This window comes from Protobothrops mucrosquamatus, unplaced genomic scaffold (assembly GCF_001527695.2).
Source record: "Protobothrops mucrosquamatus isolate PMUCROS unplaced genomic scaffold, P.Mucros_1.0 scaffold1657, whole genome shotgun sequence".
Classification (NCBI taxonomy): domain Eukaryota; kingdom Metazoa; phylum Chordata; class Lepidosauria; order Squamata; family Viperidae; genus Protobothrops; species Protobothrops mucrosquamatus.
This window is the reverse complement of record NW_015387814.1, coordinates 212,056-236,155: the sequence shown is the minus strand read 5'-3', so window position 1 is coordinate 236,155 and position 24,100 is coordinate 212,056. Positions and strand designations below refer to the sequence as shown.

The 24,100-nt window shown below is 39.3% G+C and overlaps 1 protein-coding gene across 1 annotated transcript in view; it reads right to left on the bottom strand.

Annotated features, from left to right (window-relative positions):
• Nucleotides 1-2,561: 2,561 nt before the first annotated feature.
• Nucleotides 2,562-24,100, bottom strand: part of LOC107293574 (progesterone receptor) — a 76,828-nt gene continuing 55,289 nt past the window's right edge. The window contains exons 4-8 of the mRNA XM_015822730.1: nt 15,537-15,842; nt 11,280-11,424; nt 8,999-9,129; nt 5,763-5,920; nt 2,562-2,746 (exon numbers count right to left, since the gene is read on the bottom strand). Of these exons, the coding sequence (XP_015678216.1) occupies nt 2,591-2,746; nt 5,763-5,920; nt 8,999-9,129; nt 11,280-11,424; nt 15,537-15,842 (896 nt within the window). The 3' untranslated portion in view covers nt 2,562-2,590. The remainder of the gene's footprint in view (nt 2,747-5,762; nt 5,921-8,998; nt 9,130-11,279; nt 11,425-15,536; nt 15,843-24,100) is intronic.

Here is a 24,100-nt window from a genome sequence, read left to right as displayed (position 1 = left end):
CTTGCAGGCATAGAAAATGAGGGAGGAACCCCTAACACCCCAACAGATGATGGCAGGAATAATCCAGAATAATTACTTTCATTAAAATTGCATCCCAAAGGCTTTATTTCAATATGGTGAAGCACTGCAGTGCACTCTCTGCAGCAGTGCCTTTTTGATAATGGCACCCATCTTGTGAAATATTCCTGCCAATTAAAATTTGTTAAGTCCCTTATACTCAATTGCCACCTTTCTCAATCTGATGTGGTCCAGAAGAACCAAAGAATATATCTCATCCTTAGGCAGATGGCCAACCATGCTATTTTGGGATTATGGAAATTATAATACGACAGATTTTGCTCTATTGTACAGATTTCTGAGCATCTTGCCTTCAGCTCCTAGTAGCGAAGTGAGATATAAATGTAATACACTGACATTACTTGGAGGAAAGATAAAATCCATGCATAATGTAAAAATAAAAAAATAGAACAGAACAGAGTTAACAGAGTTGGAAGGCACCTTGGAGGTCTTCTAGTCCAACCTCCTGCTCAGGCAGGAAACCCTATACCATTTCAGACAAATGGCTGTCCAATCTCTTCTTAAAAACTTTCAGTGTTGGAGCATTCACCGCTTCTGGAGGCAGGTTGTTCCACTGATTAAAAATAATAACTCTGTCAATATCACATTGTAAAGAGACTTTACACTTAAAAAAGATTAAGAGTTGTATGAGTTGGCCTTTGTGCCCTAATTAGAGGGAATGTTGGAGGAGAAGCACCTGCCTCTGGAATAAAGACATATTATCACATTTTGCTGGTACCTTGTGATTATTCAAACAAGGCTCACTTTTCACTTCCTACTGGAAATTAAAGACTCCCATCTTAAACATACATACCTTACTGCAGAGATCTTCAAACTTGGCCCTTTTATGATGTGTGGACTTCAACTCCTAGAATTCATCAGCCAGGCACGCTGGCTGAGGAATTCTGGGAATTGAAGTCCACAAGTCATAAAAGGGCCAAGTTTGAAGATCCCTGCCTTACTGCCCCTATATGAGATTTGAGTCTGAAATGGTTTCATATGCACCTGCATTCATGAGGGTATCAAGTCAAAATGGACATTGAGATCATGTGATTGAAATTGCCATCATTAGTTTGTGACCCATGCTTGTTAAAGTGTTGGATTGAGATGAAGAGACCCAAATTCAGGTCCAGCTGAATCATGACAATTCACTGGGTGACTTTAGATCTGACACTTTCTCAGCCTATACTCTACAGAAGGTCTGCAACCTTGACAACTTTAAGACTTGTGGACTTCCAGAATTCCTCAGCCAGCATAGCATAAGTCTTAAAGTTGTCACGGTTGCAGACGCCTGCCCTACAGGGTGTTGTTATGGAGATAAAATGTTGAGGATCCCTGGGTAAGCCATCTTCAGCTCCTTGAGGAAAAGCAGAGTGTAAAACAAATAAGGGGGATCAGTCACTGAGTTCATATGTTACAGTAATCTATGGATTGTTTGTTGAATTAGCCAGTATTGGCTGGCTTCACAAAACATGTTAAAACGTGGAAACTATGGCTAAGTTGAACAATGTACTAAATGGTTAAAATAAAACTGAACATCTCACATTATGGCTTAATGTAATGTCTGAAGTTAGTCAGTTCGCTCCAACAAAATCAATGCCCTTTCAGAGAAAATACTTTTAAGGCAGGAAAATTCCTACATTGTGATCTTTGTTTTGGAGATCTGAAATGAAGAACCAAGTCAGAAATTCACTTTGCCTATGCCAACCTATGGTGTGATCATTGATTCCAAGCAATAAATATAATTTGCTCACATTGTAAATACAATAGTTACAAGAATCCCATTTTGCAAATGTCCTTTTCTCAGGAGATGAAAAGTAAGACAAATTGAAAAAGTAAACGGAATATATTCCGAGCTTAGAAGATGATTTCTATTTTAATTTTACCATGTTCTGGCATATTTATATACATATACACATATAACCACACACAGACAGAAACGTAATAAAAGCTGAAGTTTTACTCCATTATAGCAATTTAAAAATGAATAATATGAAGGGAAAATGTACAAGGTGACTTCCTGTTCTTTAAAAAAAACTTATCTCAAATGGATATCTGAGCAGAAATTTAATCAGGCCTATTATAAAATGCTTCTTATGACAAGTATTGGTCATTCCTTGGGCGAAAAATACTTGCAAAGGAATAAAAAAAAGTTCATAATGTGTAAAACAGGCTTAGCAAGTAAAGGTTTGCAGCAAAGTGGACTGGCTCTAGATTTGGCCAGACACCAAAGAGGTCCATGAAATCTGTGTAAATTACCAATCCATGTTTGACCTCTCTCTGATTCAGTGTGTCGCTTCTAAGTATGACCGAATCCAGGTCTCATCCATAAAATGTAGGCATACAAAATGACACAGAATTGGGGATATCTCAACACTGCTAAATCTCATCCATCCCAAAAAATCTCCAACAATTTTTATAAAATACACAATTTCTGTATGATATCTCTACAAATGACAAAAGAGAGAGAGAGAGAGCACAGACATAGGGGTGGGGTGGGGTGGGATTGTGGACAGACAGATGGAGAAGCAAGTCACTTTTTGTGAAAGAGAAGCGGTTTCACCATTCCTGCCAATATCTTTGGAAGCTGGGCAGCTATCACTTCTGACATCATCTCTGGGAATTCGACACTCAGCGTCCGGGACTGAAGAAATGTGTTGAGACAGTATAAGTGAAGTTGCTTCACAAGCTATATTAAAATAAAATAAGAGGGAGAGGAGGACAGAGGGAAGAGATGGAAATTATATCACATTGGGTCAAATAGTCCCTGAGTTGTGCCCTTAACCTACATTATTGTTTTGACATATACATTGAGTAAGCATGATGCCGAGCCAAAATGGGATTGCTTGCTGTAAATTAGTACCATGTTTGTGATCTGTAAACCAAGGTTTATTTTTTTTAGCAAAGGATGACTTAGTAGGGTTGTGTGAAAACCGCATGACACTCTTAATCACTGATTGGCAGGTGGCAATTTCTTAGCAAAAATGTGTTAGATCTGAGTCTACCAACCCAAACTGACCACTGGGTAATTACACAATAAAATCATTTGTGCAATATGTATATTATCAATTTGAAGTTGTAATGGCTTGTTACAAACCCAAGTGTCATTTATCCTTGCTATTCTGCTTTAAATCTCACTTGTCTGATATTATCTGACCAAAGGCTGATGCAAATTGAAGCTTGTAATACTCATTGAATCACAATTTAACCAACCACAGCATAGCTCAGGGAAGCGTTTCTTAAACTTGGTAGCTTTAAGATACGTGGACTTCAATTCCCAGGTGGCTGGAGAATTCAGGGATTTAAAGTCCACACATCTTAAAGTTGCCAAGATTGAGAAACAATGGCTTAGGGATCTGTGTGAACTAAACCCATATGGCTGTTTTTTGATTCAGTGTACCATATGAATCCAGAAAGCCTCCCAAAAGTTATAGTTAAATTATATGGGAATGCAAGCAGAACCAGCCACTTTGGCTTACTGAAATCATAGTATACAATTTCATTTGGAGCAAGAACAACATATGAATACAATATTATTAATCCTAACATTTGTTTTTGTCAAGGGGAAGATCCGGGCAAGTCAAGGTCCATGCTGATCTATAACTGACATGCCAAAGGGCATGCTCCAGAAATAGAATCACGCCAGTACAAAAGCTAAATATTATACTCTGTTAATTATTCCATTTAACATTAATTAATGCCAAGTAATTAAGTCCAGCTGAAATGATTACAAATTGCTCTAGCTTGAGTGATCAGGAAAAAAAATAAACAGTCTAATTAATCCTTGGACGACAGACTTCCAGGAATTCTCAGAGCTGTGGGCTAAATTGAGAAATTGAGTGTACACTCACAAAAGAATGCCATTGTGAATTATTTTTGCATTGCTACTAGGAAAATTGCATGAGGTATCCAGGTGATCACCAGGTGTTGAGTTTAACTCAAGGGATATTCTTTACCTTTTAGAAACATTCAGTCCAAGCTAGCTTGGTTACTTTGCATACATTGTCGATTTCCCTAATTCTGTCACATTAAACCCTGCAATCTGAAGAGAATTAGGGGAATGAGTCTGGTCTCAGATTGTACAGTCTTCTCCATAACAGAATTTTCAACCTTCGGCACACTGGCTAGGAACTTCTGGAAGTTGAAGTCCACATATTTTAAAATCGCTGAGGCTGAAAAATGTTGCACTCGAGCAAAAGTACACAGCCTTGCAGCTTCTCTTAGAAGAACAGCTGTGGTTGGGAAGTCCTTCACAACATTTCATCTTGTGCACCAATTGCATCTGTTCCAGGACCACGGTGTCCTGTTCATAGTCGCTCACACCTTAACTACCTTCAGATTGGATTATTGCAATGTGGTCCACATGGGCCTGCCCACATGGACATCCAAAAGCTTCAATAGATTGAGGTTTCTAGGGGGAGGTATGGTGAACTAAAGATGGCTCTGTGAAAGGAGAGCTGATGACTCTACTTAGACCAAGGAACTAGTGAGTAAAGAAGTTCCTTGAAATCTCTCCAGATAAAAGAGGATATGATATTGCCCACATGTTTTCCAGATAGCTGCTCCTTGCAGGAAACTGCAGGACAATGGTTTTCTGTGGGTTTGAGCAGTAGGAGATTTCAGATGCAACAATCTTGCTTGCAGCTGTGACAGAGACTTTTAAAGGACACTAAGTTCCCAAATCTCACTTTCTAATCACTTTTGGAAAAGCTAATTGCTTATTAGCTAATTCTAAACTACTAGGACCTTTGGTTTGAAAATTTGAAAATGCTGGGTGAGTCTTTCAGTCCTGAATGAAAGAAAATTTTAATCATAAACTTAAGAATTTAAAACATCTGAAATAAACAGCAAAAAGCTAAATAAGATTTTGATCTTAGAAAGTTATAAATGAACTAAGAGTCTGCATAAAATTGGAACGTCAAAACTTTTACAATGAGATTTTGGAATTAATTATAAAGAACACTTTCTTGTGGGACATAGATCCTGTTTTGGTTTTTACAAAAGATAACAGAAATAAGCAATTCCATTACTTTCAAAAATTGGACGTTAGAGGCGACTAAAGTTTACAGTAAATAAAAGATTTACAAGCCTGTAAAATGTTGCAGAATACTATAACAGTAAAAATACTGAAAAAGTTTTAAAGAATGTAATCAGAAAATAATAGTCACAATACCAACAATGTCAGTAATGGAGTCTGCTTCTATGGATAGACTAAGTTCAAAAGATGCTCTTAAAGAAATGGCAGATGTAGAACAAATTTTATCTGACAAGATAGAGATAGGATTGAAAACGGATTTACAATTGACAGATCAAGAGAATAACTTAGAAAAGGGATGCTGAAATTTAACTATGAATGATTATAATGAAATATTATTATTGTGCTGATGTAGAATTTTCTTCTATGTGTACATCTTTGTGAATATATGCCCTGCACAGTTTTGTTTCTTTTTCTAGTATTTTCCATATTCTTATTTTTATTTTCTTTGTAACTCCAAGCAATTGTTTACCTTTTTTTTCCTTTTCATTGTTTTTTTTTCCAATTGATAAAAGCAAAACAAAAAATAAATAGAGGGAAGAGATTCATTTACTTCTCCGTTCTCTACAGTACCAGACCAGCTGGCACAAAACAAGAGTAATATCACAGTTCCCGAGATAGTACAAAATTATATTACATCATTATAATATAATTATAAAATAAAACTTACATCGTGCATGGAGTCCATAAGCTTTGTGAGCTGGTAGAAACGTTGAGAACTGGCTACCACCCCTTTCTGTCGCAGCCCAATTGCTTTGACCAGCTCTCTGATGTAACTGGATCTCATATCATCAAACTGATTTTGGCTTCTGAGTCCTTCCAAAGGAACTGTGTTTTGGGGGGAAGAAAGGGATATTTTTACCTCTGAAGCTCAAATTTCAAGCAATAGAAATACACTGTTGTCTCAAATGCATTTAGACTCGACCATTTTGAAACATGTATTCTTCATTAGCCAAGTTTTGAGACTTTAATGCTTGAATCAAATTCCTGTACTGATTCCTAGTAGTCATAAAACAGAGACAATCTTTTTATTGCTATTATATTTTACCACAGTTAAGATCACAATTAAGGTATGTGAATGAATGACAGAAGAACTAGTTGAACCAAGTATTAATCAATTTGAGCTTGTCTCTGATTACTCAAGGGCCAACTCACTCAGACATGACAAGAGAGAATTGTCACTACAGCGCAGGCTGTCCCCCCCCCCCCGCGGCATTACTTGCAATGTAAAAATGCAAATCTCAAGTAAGTGCCTTGCAAGTGGTCCTTGACTTACGACTATAAATTGGGATCGATATTGTCATCATAAGTCAGAGTAATTGTAAAATGAGATGTCACATGACCACACCAATTTATGAAGCAATCCCGGCATTCTCCATTGTGGATGATAAGTGAACACTCACCACAATTCAAGCCATTCTGAGCTTGGTCCTTCCCAGCCCTAAGCCTGAGTAAGATAAGAGACTGCCTTCAACTCCCCACCCCTCCAGTCTATTCTCCTTCCCCAATCGCTTTTGGCTGTCTTGTACCCTGCCTTGCAGGATAGCAAGCAACCTCAAAATGTGCAGGTCTGGGGCTGTTTGTCATGCCCCAGGAAGCCTCAGCTGCCCCAGCCCATCCCAGCAAGCCCCAGCTTCCTTCTCACCCCAATCCCATGTGCTCTCCAGCCCAGCAAGCTTCAGCAAGCATTCCTTTGCTCTCCAGTCTGGACTAGCATGCACCAGAAAGCATTTCTTCACCCAGCTGTCTTCTCTCCCAGTTCCCTGCAGGGACCTTTCACATTTTGCTGTCTCCTTTTTGGATCCAGTTTCTCCAGTGACAGTTTCCCACTTTTTTCCCCTTGTTTTTAAAGCACTATCGTCATAAAGCTACACTGTCTTCAGAACGCCTTTGGAAAGAGAGTATAGTTTTCTGAACACTGCACTGTCTTTGAAAAGCTGCGCTGTCTTTGGAACAAAGCGTTGTGTAGACAGCGCAACTTTCCAAAGTCTTTGGAAATAAGGAAAACAGGTAGGAAAACAGGAAACATTTGCTGGATAAGCTAAGTCCGAAAATGGACAAGGGCACAATCCAGATCTCTAGTTGTTGTTTTTCAGATTGCTGATTTATTAAACCAAGACATAAATTTAACATGGAGCCTATTTTTAGAAGATTTCAGATTCCCAGTCTGCAATTCATTGTCTTTTCTCTCATCAATAATTTACTGTGAATTTTCCCTTACTTTGGAATGGAATGGAACGGAACGGAACGGAACAGAACAGAATAGAATAGAGCTGGAAGGGACCTTGGAGGTCTTCAAGTCCAGCCCCCTGCTCAAGCAGGAGAACCTATACCATCTCAGATAAGTGACTGTCCAGTCTCTTCTGAAAAACCTCCAGCGGTGGAGCGCCCACGATTTCTGGGGGTAAGCTGTTCCACTGATTAATTGTCCTCACTGTCAGGAAGTTTCTCCTTAATTCCAGGTTGCTTCTCTCTTTGATCAGTTTCCAACTATTGTTTCTCATCCTGCCCTCTGGTGCTTTGGAGAATAACGTGACCCCCTCTTCTTTGTAGCAGCCCCTCAAATACTGGAACACTGCTATCATGTCTCCCCTCTTTCTTCTTTTCTTTAGACTAGCCAGACACAAGTCCTGCAGCCGTTCTTGGAGCAATAGGTTATTACATTGGGGGGGGGGGGAATCACCAATTTTTGGTTGTTTTTGTTTGTGTTCTGCTTAAGAGTTTATTTATTTAAAACATTTATATAACCTTTATATTTATATTGAAGATACCTTATACCCAGTCACATTATTGTTGTTGTTATTGTTGTTGTTACATTTTCACAACATGATCCCCATTACCTCAGCCCTCTATTGTGATCCAAAAATGATGACACATATGAGAAGAAAATGTAGACCAGGGGTAGTCAACCTTGGCTCTTTTATGACTCGTGGACTTCAACTCCCAGAATTCCTGAGCCAGAATTCTGGGAGTTGAAGTCCACGAGTCATAAAAGAGCCAAGGTTGACTACCCCTGATGTAGACTATCTACCCCCCCAAGAGGAGAAGTCTCCTCCTCCTGATTCCCCGGAGCCTGAGATCATGGCTTTTCCATTTCATTAGAGATAAAGAGCAATTAAATCCTTAATCATATCTCCATGCAGCAGATTGAAAGCGCTGCAAAATTAACAAGACCACTTTCCAAGAGCGATGGACACTATGGCCTTATTTGCACAATGCTGTGCAGCCCTTTGGATTCAAATGCAAAAAGAGTCCTTTGGAACACACAAAATCTTTAAAGCCTACAAGTCTTCAAAGTAGCCATGTCTTTTCCAGGACTCTGCTGTAGCTGAAGAGGACAGTTGTGTCATTCCAAGAAAAGACGCAGCTTCTTAAAAGAGTTGCAGACAGGAGCTACCTATATTTTTTCAAGTGCCTTCTCAGCCCTTATTTAAGTATCATACCTTATTCAAAGTGCTGGTATCATGAGTCCAACAGCGGCAGAGCATTGGATCTATCAGATACCACCTTGCAATGGTTTAATCCATGTGGACATCTGAAGAAGTCCACCCCACCTCACCAGCAACAGAGGATTAGGGGCAAATAGACCGCACAGCACTTCTTTGTGTTTTTTAATAGATTTGCACTTTTTTTAACCTGCCTGAAACCTTTTGCTCTGGGTGGATCATAAAACTGGAAATGCATGCATGCATGCATGCATCCATTCATCCATCAACCCTCTGCTTTGATCAGCAGACAATTTGCACAAGACCTTCTGCACACAACAGGCCAGCCCCACAACAGGATTGTGTAATGTTATTGAAAACTCTGCTTCTTTTCATCCAGGCACCTGGTTCAGTGAAACGGGTACAACTTAAGAACGATTTTGCTCAAAGAAGGGGGAAAAAAAAGGCAGATGTGGCTTACTTGTATTCAGGAGGAGCAAGGCTTTCATGCAAAGGAACTCTTCACAGCTTACTTGTAGCTTGACAAACTCTTGTGGAATTTGCCACATGGACAGGCACAGGGAGTAGAACGATGATTCTTTCATCCTCTGTCTTCGCATCCCCCAGAAAAGAAAAGCAAAAGCTAAAAAAATAAATATCAAGCCTGTGGGTTCTTTAAGGTCCTCACTTTGCAATATGGTACTACTTGGGATATAATTCTTATAGCAAGCCAGAATCAAGATTCAGTGACAAGAAGGCTAAGCTGGGAAGATTGTCTTCAACCAACATTTTTTAACCCGGAGAATCCATCTTCTTTCCTGGGGAAGAAGCTGCATTAACTATTCTTGTAGGCCTCAAGCTTGTTTATCTACATACAGTGGTGGGATTCAGCTAGTTCGCACCACTTCGGCAGAACCGATAGCTAATTTTTTGTTGCCCAAGCCAAGAATGGACTTCCGGAAGCGGCATCCACACAGAGAACCGGTTGTTCACATATTTGAATCCCACCACTGCATACGTAAGTCCCTATTCCAGTAATAATCCAGAAGCTTAGAATTATAAAGGTGATATCTGGATCCATAGATAGTCCTCAACTTACAACCATTTGTTGAGTGACTGTTCGAAGTTACAAAGGCACCGAAAAAAGTGACTTATGGACATTTTTCACATTTAGGACCATTGCACTCTCCCCCAAATTTTGATTTTGTGATCAAAATTTTGCTCAAGTAATAAATTGAGGACTACCTGTATATTCTTTAATAAGTTGCAGGAAATAAGTCAGAATAAGTACACATCTAATAAAATAAGAGGAATTTAAATATATTAACTTTCAATTAGTCAAAATTTAATTTTACTGTTACTTTTCATACTTCTGGTTTTGTTTTGTTTTTTTTAAAAAATATTTTGTAGCCACTTGACATTGTGCCTAGTGGATAATATAGACATGCTGGGAAGCTGTAGTACCAACATATCAGAGGTAGGTTTTTTTATATACAAGTTCTGCTTACTTAACATATGTATATCTTTGCATACATAATATTCTGTCATTCTTGTCCAGAAGCAATATAGTAATGAACTGCATCAGAAGAGGACCAACAAAGAAAAAACTGGGATGCTTAAGGTCATTCATCTCAACCAGACTACGACACAATGCTACTTCTGAGTGATACTGCCTTCTAATTATAAGAATCTGAGCTGTTCTCAGATCTAGCCATTATTTTGAAGATCCAAGAGGTTTCTATGATTTGAAGATACTTTTATTAGTCAGAATAACAGAGTTGGAAGGGATCTAATCTAACCCCCTGCTCAAGCAGGAAACCCTATGCCATTTCAGACAAATGGTTGTCCAATCTTTTTCAAAACTTCCTGTGTTGGAGCACCCACAACTTCTGGAGGCAAGTCATTCCACTGATTGTTATAAGTGTCAGGAAATTTATCTGTATTTCTAGGTTGTTTCTCTCCTTGATTAGTTTCCATCCATTGCTTCTTATCCTGCCTTCAGGTACTTTGGAAAATAGATTGACCCCCCTCTTCTCTGTGGCAACCCCTTAGATATTGGAACATTGATATCATGTCACCCTAGTTGTTTTCATTAAATTAGACATACCCAATTTCTGCAACCATTCTTCCTATGTGTTAGCCTCCAGACCCCTAATCATCTTTGTTGCTCTTCTCTGCACTCTTTCTAGAGTCAAGCAGATTCCCACTTCAGAATCTCTCCTGATCTGAGACAGTCAACGATCAATGCACTGCACATAAGCTGCTCACAGGAGCATTACATAATTAATATGATAAAGCATCAAAATCAAAGTCACTTCCAAAACGTACATAGCCATGTGCTTAATTTCAAGTCCATTAATTTAAAACTGGTTTCTGCTAGGGAATCACGTAAAATATTGATCAAATTACCAACTCAACAAATGAAAACTGCTTTATCTGTCTCAATAATTCCTTGTCGTGATAATAGTTCTCTAATTCCTAACACACTCTTAATATTAAACTGGAGACTGAATTGCTTTAATGACAATGCTGTACTGTTAAACCATTTCAGATATTTAGAGCTACAATTTGGGAGAAATAATACATAAATAAGGAAAGCAAGAGAAAAATTTAAGATTAATAGGGACTTTGATTGTTTTTATTGGAATACCATTGTTTATCTTTTATTTTGAACTGTTGCCCCCCCCTTAAAGCTTTATAAATACAAAAACAGGCTATTAATTGAAAAAATGAACATGTACAACACCATAAATCATACTTACTCATTTAATATTAGATCAGGAGCAAAGTACAGCATTTGACCACTGACATGTTTATATGATCTCCATCCCAGCGCAAAGACCATTAGACTCATCCATGAATACTGGATAAGAGTTATCTGGTCATCAATATGCAAGCTCCGAAATCCTAGAAAGAAAAAAAGGAAGAGGGATGCTGAATATGTAATGAAATTTTGTCACATTTTTGGCTTACTATCATGTATGACAAGCAGGTTCCCCTCACTTAGCTTAGACTAGGCCAGTGTTTCAGTGTTGTCAGCTTTAAGATGTGTGGTCTTCAACTCCCAAAATTCCTTAGCCAGGATGCTGGGAAAGTTGAAGACTTCTGGGAGTTGAAGTTTACATACCTTAAAATGGCCAAAGTTGTATTGTTACCACAGAAGGAGTTGCACATACTTAGGAAATAAGAGGACCACACTATAATCTCCTTTTTCTCCTGGCTTAGAATTCATACAGAAACAGTAAATAGGGTGCATCTTAGAGTGACACTAAATCCAGGAATCACCCGGAAACAAGTTATCGTATAATTATTGTAAAATTAAAAACGGTATCTTTTAGTCACCCCAACTCCTACATAAGATGTCTCCTCTAGTCATTCAGATTCATGTTTAGTGTTTGCAAAGATGAAAAGGCAAGCAAAATTCTACTTCAGTTAGCAATGACATCTCTTCAAAGCCTCATCTTCAAACATTTAATGTATGGCTTAACTATTTTGGGAAAATTTTAAACAAGTACACAAATTTAACACAAATTTCATCCTTCAATTCTTTACTTATTCAGAGCAACAATCTGAAAAGAAGCCAAGATGAACTAAATATGGTTACAAATGAAGGAAAATAGGTTTTATATCAAAGTCAAATAGCCATATATAATAATAATAATAATAATAATAATAATAATAATAATAATAATAATAATAATAATAATAATAATAATAATAATAATAATAATAATAAAGTTGGAAGGGACCTTGGAGGTCATCTAGTCCAACCCCCTGCTCAGGCAGGAAACTCTATACCATTTCAGACAAATGGCTGTCCAGTTTCTTCTTAAAAACTTCCAGTGTTGGAGCATTCACCGCTTCTGGAGGCAGGTTGTTCCACTGGTTAATTGTTCTAACTGTCAGGAAGTTTCTCCTTAGTTCTGAGTTGCTTCTCTCCTTGATTAGTTTCCATCCGTTGCTTCTTGTCCTGCCTTCAGGCGCCTTGGAAATAGCTTGACTCCCTCTTCTTTGTGGCAGCCCCTGAGATATTGGAACACTGCTATCATGCCCCCCCTCATCCTTCTCTTCATTAAACTAGACATACCCAATTCCAGCAGCCTTTCCTTATATGCTTTAGCCTATAAGTTTATGATCCTTTATCACACTCATTTATACTTTTATTGGTAAGCACATAATTTTCAGGAATAATGTATAGATTTCCAAATATCTAACCCACCCACTTAACAGCACGTATATGCCTACTGTTTTATTAGTAAAACATCTGAAACATAACAATACTTTATAAGGATATCTCTTACTAGTTTAGATTTTAAATCATTTAAGTTTTTAAAAGCAACATTGTCTTGGCTCCAATCACTGAGAGTCCCATGTAAGCCAAAATATGGACTAGAATGGTTGAATTCAACCCATCCAGCTTCTGTTTACTGGTCCTGCATTTTAACATTTATATCACCCTGGCTATAACTCCTGTCATCCTTATCCATCGTGTCAGCTAGCCACAGTGAGTGCTGGCAATGGGAATTCTTATCCAACTTAGGCAGTTTAGAAAGAGCTGATGTTATCCAGAGAATGTATTTACCGCCATCAGCCCTGTTTTGTGGGATCCTATTAAATACTACTTTTAAAACTTGTTATCAAAAGGTAATATGTCATAATCACTGGAATCTGTCAGTGTTCCTGCTTCAGGCTTAATACTGAAAACAGATAAAAGACCAGACAAGGTATAGAAAGATTCAATATGAGAAAAGCAATCAGATGGAACCCCAAGATCAGCAACTGCAACAACCAGCTGTAACATCCCTATTCCGGCTCAAAATCCTGGAACATCCATCTCCTTACACTGGACTGTTGCTGGATAGCTTAGGTAAAAGGAATCCCTGCGGATTTTATTCCGCTATTTGTTGCCGTCTATAGGGGGCGATGCTCATCTCCATTTCAAGGCCAGCACTGTCCTTAGATATGTGGCCAGCATGACATCATGGAGCACTGTTACCTTCCCACCAAAGTGGTGTCTATTTATCTACTCGCATTTGCATGGTTTCGAACTACTAGGCTGGCAGGAGCTGGGGCGAGGACAGGAGCTCATACCATTGCGTGGTGCTCAGTCTCAAATTTGGTCTGCTGGCTTTCCAGTCAACAAGCCCAGTGTTTTAACTGCTGAGCCATCATGCTGTCCCATAAGCTGGATAGCCTATGCCACTAAAAATGCAGAAAAACCTTTTCTTATAATCTAAACCCTAGTAGTGTCCATTCCGAAGTAACCTTTCCCAAACGATATTCTTCAGCTGTGACATACTATTATTTAACATTGTGTATTAGATTTATATTTCCCACTTCATCCAGGAGCTCAAGATGGCATATAAAGTGCTCCGCTTTCCTATTTTTTTTCAAACAGTAATGCTGTGTGGTAAGTTGGGCTGCAAAAGTGGACTAGAATTTGAGTTTTCTCATTCCTGGACCAATATCTCAACTACTAGATCAACAGCTGTGCTTCCTTGGGATACTTTGAACAGAATAGAGCTGGAAGGAACCTTGGAGGTCTTCTAGTCCAGCCCACTGCTCAAGCAGGAAACCCTATATCATTTCAGACAAGTAGCTGTCCAGTCTCTTCTTTAAAACCTTCAGTGATGGAGCACCCATAACTTCTGAAGACAAACTGTTCCACTGGTTAATTGTTCTCACTGTTAGGAAGTTTCTCCTTAATTCCAGGTTGCTTCTCTCCTTGATTAGTTTCTATCCCCCAGCCTCAGATGGATGGCAGCGGCCTGGAAAAGGCCTCCGGTGCTCACGTTGGACCACCAAAGGGCCACAGAAGCATCCCCCAGTCTTAGATCCGGGCAGCAACAGCCTGGAAAAGGCCTCCGGCATCCTGATCCAGCCTCCAGAGGCACGTGGAAGTGTCCCCTGACTTCGGTTCTGTTCTCTGTTGCAAAGAACAGAGGCCTAAAGTACCATGAGGTCATGTAAGATCAGTAGCATCAGATCTTGCCCCATCTTACGTTACTTTAGGCCTCCATTCTCTGCGAACACACCCAAGGTCTGAAGCAGCCAAGAAAGTGAAGGATCTTGATCTTCGCAGGGTGAGTATTGAAGGCCTGGGGAGACCCAGGGTGGGGGTGGTGAGGGAGGGAATAACTAGGGTGAATGTTGCAGAGCCTCTGCAGTCACTCATAAGGGCAAATGACTGCTGTGGTGCTGCAATATTTCTAATTTCGGGACTTGTTCGTAAGCACTAGGGGGCGCTTATCACATAACTTCGAATGAGCATTGTGGACATTCGTAACTTGGGGATTACCTGTATAGATTTCAATTAATTCTTGATATTGTTTTGAAGCTATGTTTTCGTAGATTTTCACGGGTCCAGGTATGCAGGTCTTGGCGTATTTGGGTCTTTTCCCGTGTAAGATTGAGAGTATCTTGGCGACGTTTCGACGAGGTCTCACTCGTCATCTTCAGGCTGGAGTCTTCGGCTTCGTGCCTGTGCGAGCAAAGTGTGATCAGAGCTGCCGTCTCTCTATAAATGAGACGGCAGCTCCGATCACACTTTGCTCGCACAGGCATGAAGCCGAAGACCCCAGCCTGAAGATGATGAGTGAGACCTCGTCGAAACATCGGCAAGATACTCTCAATCTTACACGGGAAAAGACCCGAATACGCCAAGACCTGCATATATATATATATATATATATATTTGTTTGTTTTCGTAGATTTTCACGGGCACTTCGCACAGGCACGAAGCCGAAGACCTCAGCCTGAAGATGACGAGTGGGACCTCGTCGAAATGTCGCCAAGATACTCTCAATCTTACACGGGAAAAGACCCGAATACGCCAAGACCCGCACATATATATATAACTTTTTATTTTTTTGTAAAAGAACAATTTATTATGGCATCCAATGACTTGTCAGCATTCTTCATAAACAACATTGCTCAGAACTGCACACGGTGCTTTTGGTGAGATCTGAAAACAATGGAATTGGGTGACACAATTTCCAACATCAAAAGATCCTTCTTACCTGGTAATGACTTGGACCACTTGACTACACAGAGGAGCTGCCTCTCACATAGGTAATTGAGGCTGGTCAACAAAGCACTTGGAGTTTCTGGTTTTGTGTTATCATAACCTGCGTAGACAACCTCTGGCTCAATGCTTTGTAAGACAGTGATCAGTGGAGGGATAAATTGAATGTCTTGACTTGGTGAAAATGAAAGCCTCTGTACCAACGTTTGGCTTTCATTTGGAAGGGCTGCTGGCTGTTGGAGTGCGACAACATCTAAAGCTCTTAGCATTTTGACCTTATTAAACTTCTTAAACTTTCGACCTGTAATCCAAGTATACAGGGATTAGCAGAAACATAAACAGAAAGCAAATAAAAAGTTGCGATCTATAGAATGTGCCATTTAATTCAATAAGCAAGGTATTTACATCATCACAATGCACTTTAAAAGTGGACCAAATGCCCTAAGTTCTGGGTTAATAATAAACCAAGCCAGGATACCTCCTGTGTTTATCTCATAAATAGTTTGCTCTTTGTCTCAACCTATCTATGAAACCACAGCAATCTCCTTCTCTCTATTTGAAACTTACCTGGTGCAAACAGCAATGATTAGAAAAGGATGGTGCTGCGATCTTCATGAGACTCTGCAGGAACAGCATTGTGGATGAACTTGACTAATAACGGTTGCTTATCTCTTGAGCATTTAATATTCTATTATTGTCAGTAGAACTAGGAAGGTTGAATCTATCATTGGCCACTCCAAAGAGCATTTTTATTTTGTCTAGGCCATAATTGTTGATGTCCGCTGCCATCAGAAGTTCCTCAACTGGCTATTGCTGAGATTTTTGGAAATTAAAGACCAGACATCTGGCAAGCACCCCAATTGCAGGAGCTATTCTAGACTAATTCTGTTCACAGACTGAAAGCATGGAACAGCAACCAAGGCCAACAGCCATAGTCAACATGAACAACCGTATCAGATGCTGGAAATTAAAACTCAGCAACATTTGAGGACCATGGGGTCTCAGCCCTTGGAGAACATTTGTGCAGCCCCATCACACATGTAGTAAATATCCATAATTTTCTTTTCTGGAAATGAAAATTACATATACGTTCCCAAACAGCAACAGATTTATCCATGAAACAGGTCTTACAACTCTGAAGCAATGAGAGAGAAAGGAATGAAGGAAGTTGTTTTAGGAAATGGATGATTTTGCTTGCTGGCATAAGATAGCAACTAGGGAAAAATATTAAAATATTAAGCAGTTGGAGTAGAAGACCCCACAGGCAGTATCAAAACTTCCCATTGAATGGGGAATATAATGAGCACTATTTAAACTGTTGGGTACAAAATAACTGTTGGCCTGTACTTTAAGTTTACTTTGATGGCCATTTATGTACTTTATCTGTGGTGTTGGTTGTGCTTTTTAGTGGCCATTAGCCATGGTGAGATCAGTGGCCATAGGAAGTGGAATTCAATGAAATGGAATGGAATTAAACAAATAACCAGATAGTTGCGATGAGACTTAGGTTAGATGGCTGGTCAGTCTCCACATCTCTTGGTTAGCAGCAATGTGCAGTTAAGCTAGGATTCTGAATCTTTAAAGATTGCAATCTTAACAAATCTTCCAAAGAATAAACTCCAAAGCAAAGAATGGCATCTATTTCTGGAGAAATTGTGCTGGACTAGTCTAAAGTTAAGGAGAAAAAAACCACAATGATGTTAGATTCAAGTGGCACATGAAATAATGTAAAAGAAATTGGAATAATGATCTATGGATATGTACCCATAAATATTTTTAACCTTATCAGAAGGGAGGGATGCAAATCAGTTAACCCAGATACTCTTCTGCATTTCATTCTGTCACTAAAGAGACATCTTGATTTCTGGATGACTGTTGAAATCAGACTAGGAAACCAAAGTTATGAATACTAATACCTTTATTATTACCAAAATCAAAGCTATGAATACTTTTAGTATAAAGTTGCAGTAACAGAATTTGGCTAGACCTAAGGAGAGTCATGACTGAGATACTTCCTCAAATTACATTTCTGCCCAGGACTCAGATTTCATTCATCTGCCTGTTGCCTTGATTGTGATTTTTCCTCCTGTTTTTTAATCCTTAAGATTATTCCTTCTTCCCATTACACTGGTCCACCAAACAACCCTTTTAATTGCTAATGCTTAAATTTAGGCCCAGGCAACCAGTAGAAACACTCATGTAGTCCTGATTAATATCAACCAACCAACCCTGAACTTCTTTTAGTGCTTCTCACTCTTTGGCTAACCAAGGTGAACACACCTTACTATCAAGCTTTAAGGTATGACTATGAATTAATATACCAGTGAGTTCTGCTGAGGAAAAAAATGGCCCCCAAAGCTGATTTTATTGTTGGATGGAAAAAGCTTTCTCTCTCAAGCTGATGAGAGCTCTCTGCAACTAAGCTGGAAGGACATATGGCAAACTCAGCTGCCATTTTCATGGCTCTAGAAAAATTGCAGGGCAGAAATCAAATTAATACCCACAATGAGAATGATTAAAAAGGAATATTAGCCCTTTCATATTACAGAGTTACTCTCTCAAAGTTTCTTCTGAAACATGCAAAGTAGAAATATCCTCAGAAATGAGAGGGATGATATATAAAACAGAATAATGGATTTGGAAGGGACCTCGGAGGTCTTCTAGTCCAACCCCCTGCTCAAGCAGGAGACCCTATACCATTTCAGACAAATGGCTGTCCAATCTCTTCTTAAAAACCTCCAGTGATGGAACACCCATAACTTCCGGAGGCAAGCCATTCCACTGGTTGATTGCCCTCACTGTTAGAAAATTCTGAATTTGGTATATGTTGGTTTCTTTAACAGCGATGGAAAAAATGGAGGAAGGAGATTTATAACAGTCTTGCAAAAGAATTCATTCTGAATTTATCCCTTCTCCCCTTCAGCTCTCCGCCCATTTCCATCAGGAAGAAAGGGAAGTGAAAATAAACTGCCTCAGACAATTCATCCTAAACAAACTTCTACCACTAAATGTGCATAATCTTTCCAACAGGTGGAAAAATTTGGAGCAATTTGTTATTTCTTGACAGAATACCACGATTCTGCCTGCAAGGTCACTGTGCCCCTGTAGTTTTCTAAAGCAGAGTGCTTTGTGTTCACTCCAGAAGGAGTGTACCCAGGCTGAGAGAACAAAGCAGAGTGATATATTAAGATTTCAGTGTGGAATCTGAAGTAACATCTTGTTAAAGATCTGACTTGGGAAACTAAGTCAGGTCTAAGCTAGAGAGTCCTCTTACATTTATATTTTTCCAGCAGACATATTTATCTACTAAAAGGATAAATGCTTTAGATGGATATTTTATTGAAAGAGCTCCTTTCCATGTCTCTATTTGCAGGAACATTTTTATTTTTTTATTTTTTTGCTAATTAGTGTGACGTCCCAATCTCCAAGTTTAGATGGATATTTTATTGAAAGAGCTCCTTTCTATGTCTCTATTTGCAGGAACATTTTTATTTTTATTTTTTTGCTAATTAGTGTGATGTCCCAATCTCCAGTTGGAAAATTACCTTATACAGCGGGGAGGGGGTGGATGGGGTGGTGGACAATGATGCCCTTTTATGACTTGTGGACTTCAACTCCCAGAATTCCTGAGCCACAAATCATTAAAGGGGCCATAGTTCCCCACCTCTGTTCTACAGGGAGCCCTTCACTCAGTCCTTCACTCAACTTCCCCACAGTCACGTGATCAAAATTTGGGTGCTTGGCAACCAGCATATATTTACAACAGTTGCAGTGCCCTGGGATCATGTACCATTTGCAACCTTTCCTAGCTGGCTTTCGACAAGCAAAGTCAATGGGGGAAGCCAGATTTGCTTAACAACTGCGTGATTCACTTAACAACTGCAGTATCTGCATTACTTAAAACTGTCCTACCCCAACAGAAATTCTAGTTCCCAATTGTGGCCGTAAATTTAGGTCGGTACTGAACTGGACACCTTTCGCATGAACAGCATGTCCTCACCTGCTGTATTCACCCCCAAGCTAAGGAAGGGAGGGAAAAAATGGGTGCAAAAATAGACTTAAATAGGATCACAATTAGAGTATCTATTGATAATTACAACTATTGTGCAGGAAAACTGCACAATCAGCTGGTTACATTATTGAAAGGGACCTTGGAGATTTTCTAGTCCAATCCCCTGCTCAGGCAGGAAACCCTACACCATTTCCGACAAATGGTTGTTCAGACTTTTCTTAAAAACCTCCAGTATTGGAGCACTCACAACTTCTGGAGGAAAGTCATTCCACTGATTAATTGTTCTGTCAGGAAATTTCTCCTTAGTTGCTTCTCTCCTTGATTAGTTTCCATCCATTGCTTCTTGTCCTGCCTTCAGGCGAATTGGAGAACCCTCTTTTTTGTGGGAGCCCTTTAGATATTGGAACCCTGTTATCATGTCAACCTAGTCCTTCTTTTCATTAAACTAAACATACCCAATTGTAGCGTTCTTTATATATTTTACCCTCCAGCCCCCTAATCATCTTTGTTGCTCTTCTCTGTACTGTTTCTAGAGTCTAGAATCTCCCTGAGTGAGCTGAAGTTCATTAGATCTTTAAGGAATTTTCCAAGTTTCACAGTATCTGTACAGCTGAGTTACAGTTCATTCCACAGGAAATATCTTCAAAAATAACCCCCTGAGCCTAATTTTTGCTGCATTACTCATACACAGATTTTATACTTGGATTCTTTCCTTTTATTTGTAAGTAAGGAGGTCACCCTTTACCTAGATTTTAGAGCGTACACAGACTTGGTTGTTCACTGAAAGAAGTAAACATATTCTTGTAGCAGGAAGTCCCATATTTAACCGGCCATACAAGAGACTTTTAAAGAGTTTATGATTCTCCTTATGTTTTGCTAACTCTCAACTCTGCCTAAAGTGTCACAGCCATGACATAATAAATATAACTAAGTAAGCTAAAAATCGTGTGTAATTATGATCTGATCAGCTTTACAAGGGAGAAGAACGCTCATTTCATTTGTCCCTGTGATCACTAATGAAATTACAGTGACCTCACGGGCAAAGCTATTGTCTCCAAGCAGAGGTGGAACAATAGAGAATCATACTGTAAGGAAAATAGTGACAGAGTTGACCAAGGGCCAACTCTTGGAGAAGTGCAGGAATGCAATGTTTACAGTTAACAAAGAAAAATGCTTAATGCTGGTGCTGCAAATTAAATTGAAACACAAATGCCCTGTTGAACAAAGTAGCTCCACCAGTGCTTCATACCATGATTCGGAAGGGTCTTACTGCGAGAATTGCAGGGGCAGTTCAGAATTATTTTCCATTTCTGGTTTCAGTTGACAATAGACAGGTCAATGTTTACTCAAACTGTTGACCTTGCACTGAGATGTAGGGTTTGGCCTTGTAAGCCAACCAAGACTTTGCATTTGCCAGAATTGGGTTGTTGTTGTTTTTATATAATAATAATAATGATAAAGTTGGAAGGGACCTCGGAGGTCATCTAGTCCAACCTCCTGCTGAGGCAGGAAACCCTATACCATTTCGGACAAATGGTTGTCCAGTTTCTTCTTAAAAACTCCCAGTGTTGGCGCATTCACCGCTTCTGGAGGCAGGTTGTTCCACTGGTTAATTGTTCTAACTGTCAGGAAGTCTCTCCTTAGTTCTAGGTTGCTTCTCTCTTTGGTTAGTTTCCACCCGTTACTTCTTGTCCTGCCTTCAGGCGCTTTGGAGAATAGCCTGACTCCCTCTTCTTTGTGGCAGCCCCTGAGATATTGGAACACTCCTATCATGTCCCCCCTCGTCCTTCTCTTCGTTAAACTAGACATACCCAGTTCCTGCAACCGTTCCTTATATGTTTTAGCCTCCAGTCCCCTAATCATCTTTGTTGCTCTTCTCTGCCCTCTTTCTAGAGTCTCAACATCTTTTTTACATCGTGGTGACCAAAACTGGATACAGTATTCCAAGTGTGGCCTTACCAAGGCATTGTAAAGTGGTATTAATACTTCACGTGATCTTGATTGTATACTTGCACTGCACTCTTGAAATGCAACATGGTCCTTCCTTTCCAGCTCCCAGGTATGGAAGGATTCCTTTCAACAGCAAATAAGTCTCTGTTCCAAACTGGAAAATAATCAGAGAGTGGCTTTATGTTTCAACATGCTCAGAAAACGTAACTGCAGCCTCCTTTTTTTTCAGACTGATCAGGTCTGGAGCATCCCAGTTTACTTTGCATTCATATCTACCAGGCTTTTGGTATTCAGAATCCCTGACAAGAATAATCAAGTATATGTATCTCCAGTTCACCACTATGACTGGTAATAATCAAGCAGCCACGTAGCTGGCTTGGCAAAGGAAGCAGAGGCCACATTTGACTGCTGGACACTCAACATTAGATGCAGACCTGGTCCAGCTCAGAGCTCAATATGTGGATGGAAGCTCATGAGTTTGCTCTCCACTTTAGGAAGTGTGTTGGTTTTCTTTTTTTTCTTTTTTTGACAATTCTACATTAATGAGACACTCTGTGAGGGAGATGAATGGTTTCAAAATTTGATCAAATAAATAAATGATGTATGCTCAACATGAAGACACCTAGTTCTCTTTCATATATACTACTGCTAACCTAGGCCTTTCTCATTCTAAATTTATGGCCTTCCTTTTTTTTTTTTACCAGACACACAGAACTTTATGTTCCTTCTTATTCATTTCGGCTCATTGCTGTTAAAATTTGGGATCTCACAAAGTAAAGATACAAGAAAACATATAAAGAAAGTATCTGTTAGCCTCGTAGCTTTATTGACTGAATAACAGAGTTGGACAGGATCTTGGACGTCTTTTAATCCAACCCCTTGCTCAGGTAGGAAACCATATACCATTTCAGACAAATGGTTGTCTAGTCTCTTCTTAAAAACTTCCAGGGTTGAAGTATCCACAACTTCTGAAGGCAAACTGTTCCACTGGTTAATTGTTCTCACGATTAGGAAATTTTTTTCTCCTTAGTTCTAAGTTGCTTCTCTCCTTGGTTAGTTTCCATCTATTGCTTCTTGTCCTGCCTTCAGGTGCTTTGGAGAATAGCTTGACTCCCTCTTCTTTGCAGCAGCCCCTTAGATATTGGAACACTGCTATCATGTCACCCCTCATCCTTCTTTCATTAAACTAGAAGTACCCAATTCCTGCAACTGTTTTTAATATGCCTCCAGTCCCCAATTACTTAATTCATGTTCCCCAACTCCCACTACTGTACTGGACAACTAATGCAAGGGATGTTGAAGACAGAGTGCTTGGTAGGATGGTGGCATGCATGGATAGTCCTTGTACAGTCCTTCATTTTATCTCATCACAGCAGTCTTCCACCACACATCACATCAGCTATCATTTCCTTCATTCATGATGCTGTTATGGCCAGGCTAAGAATAACTTGGTGCTTTGAGGTAACTTTCACTCTTTGTTAACAGGTAGAATTGTCTGAATTCAACTGACAATAGCTTGTTTGTTGTTTTGCCCATTTTTCTCTCCTTGGGGTTATTCTCAGACAATTTTGCCTATCTTAAAATGGTGTCAGCTTTGTTATTATAATACTGCCAAAGTTTGTCTAGGTTTTATTTTTATAATCTTCTTTCCCAGTTTTGTCTTATCTGCAGACTTTGTGTTTGTCAGCTCAGTTCCCTCATCCAAGTCATTGATTTAAATGTTGAACAACAAAGGTCCCAGGACAGAACCTTTTGGCATTCTGCTCCATGTTTCCTTCCAAACTGAAGAGAAGCTATTAATAAGCATCCTTTCAATATAGTCATTGAGGCAACTGGGAATCAGTCTAACAGTGATGTCATCCAGCTCATGTTACTATTTTATTAAGAATATAAGGAGGTACATTATGCCTATAGGATTTCCTTGATCTATTAAGCCAATCATTCTATCAAAGAAGGAACTAAGGTTAGCCTGTCACAATTTATTTGTGACAAGTCCGTGCTGGATCTTGTTAATTGTAGCATGCCTATCCAAAAGCACACAAAGATGCTGCTTGATAATCTGTTTGAAAATTTTGCCCAGTATGGGCATCAAGCCACAGGTCCTCTTTCTTCCTCTTATGGAATATAGGGATGAAATTTGCTTTCTTCCAGTCTTCTAAGATATCATCTGTCCTCCAAGAGGTCTCAAAAAGTTACTGACAGTGGTTCTGTGATCATCTCTGCTGGAATGTAATTCATCTGGCCTTCAAAGTTGGATTCATTTAAATTAGCTAAGAATATTAATGTTTTAAACTTTGGTGTTGAAAAAAAAACCCCTGAGAATACCATGGACATCAAATAAAACAAACAAATGGATCATTGAACAAATCAACCCCAAATCCTGACCAAAGTACAGATGATCAGGCTCAAATTATCCAGCTCCTGACACATTATACAAAGACCTAACTCTCTGGAAAACACTGTAATCCTAGGAAAGATAGAAGAAAAGGTTGCCAGCATCAAGGTGAATTGACTTGGTTACTGTCATAATGAATGTATTGCTTTAAGACCTGAAAAACCAGGTTAGGGACAGTTATCATGGAGAAAATCTTTCTATG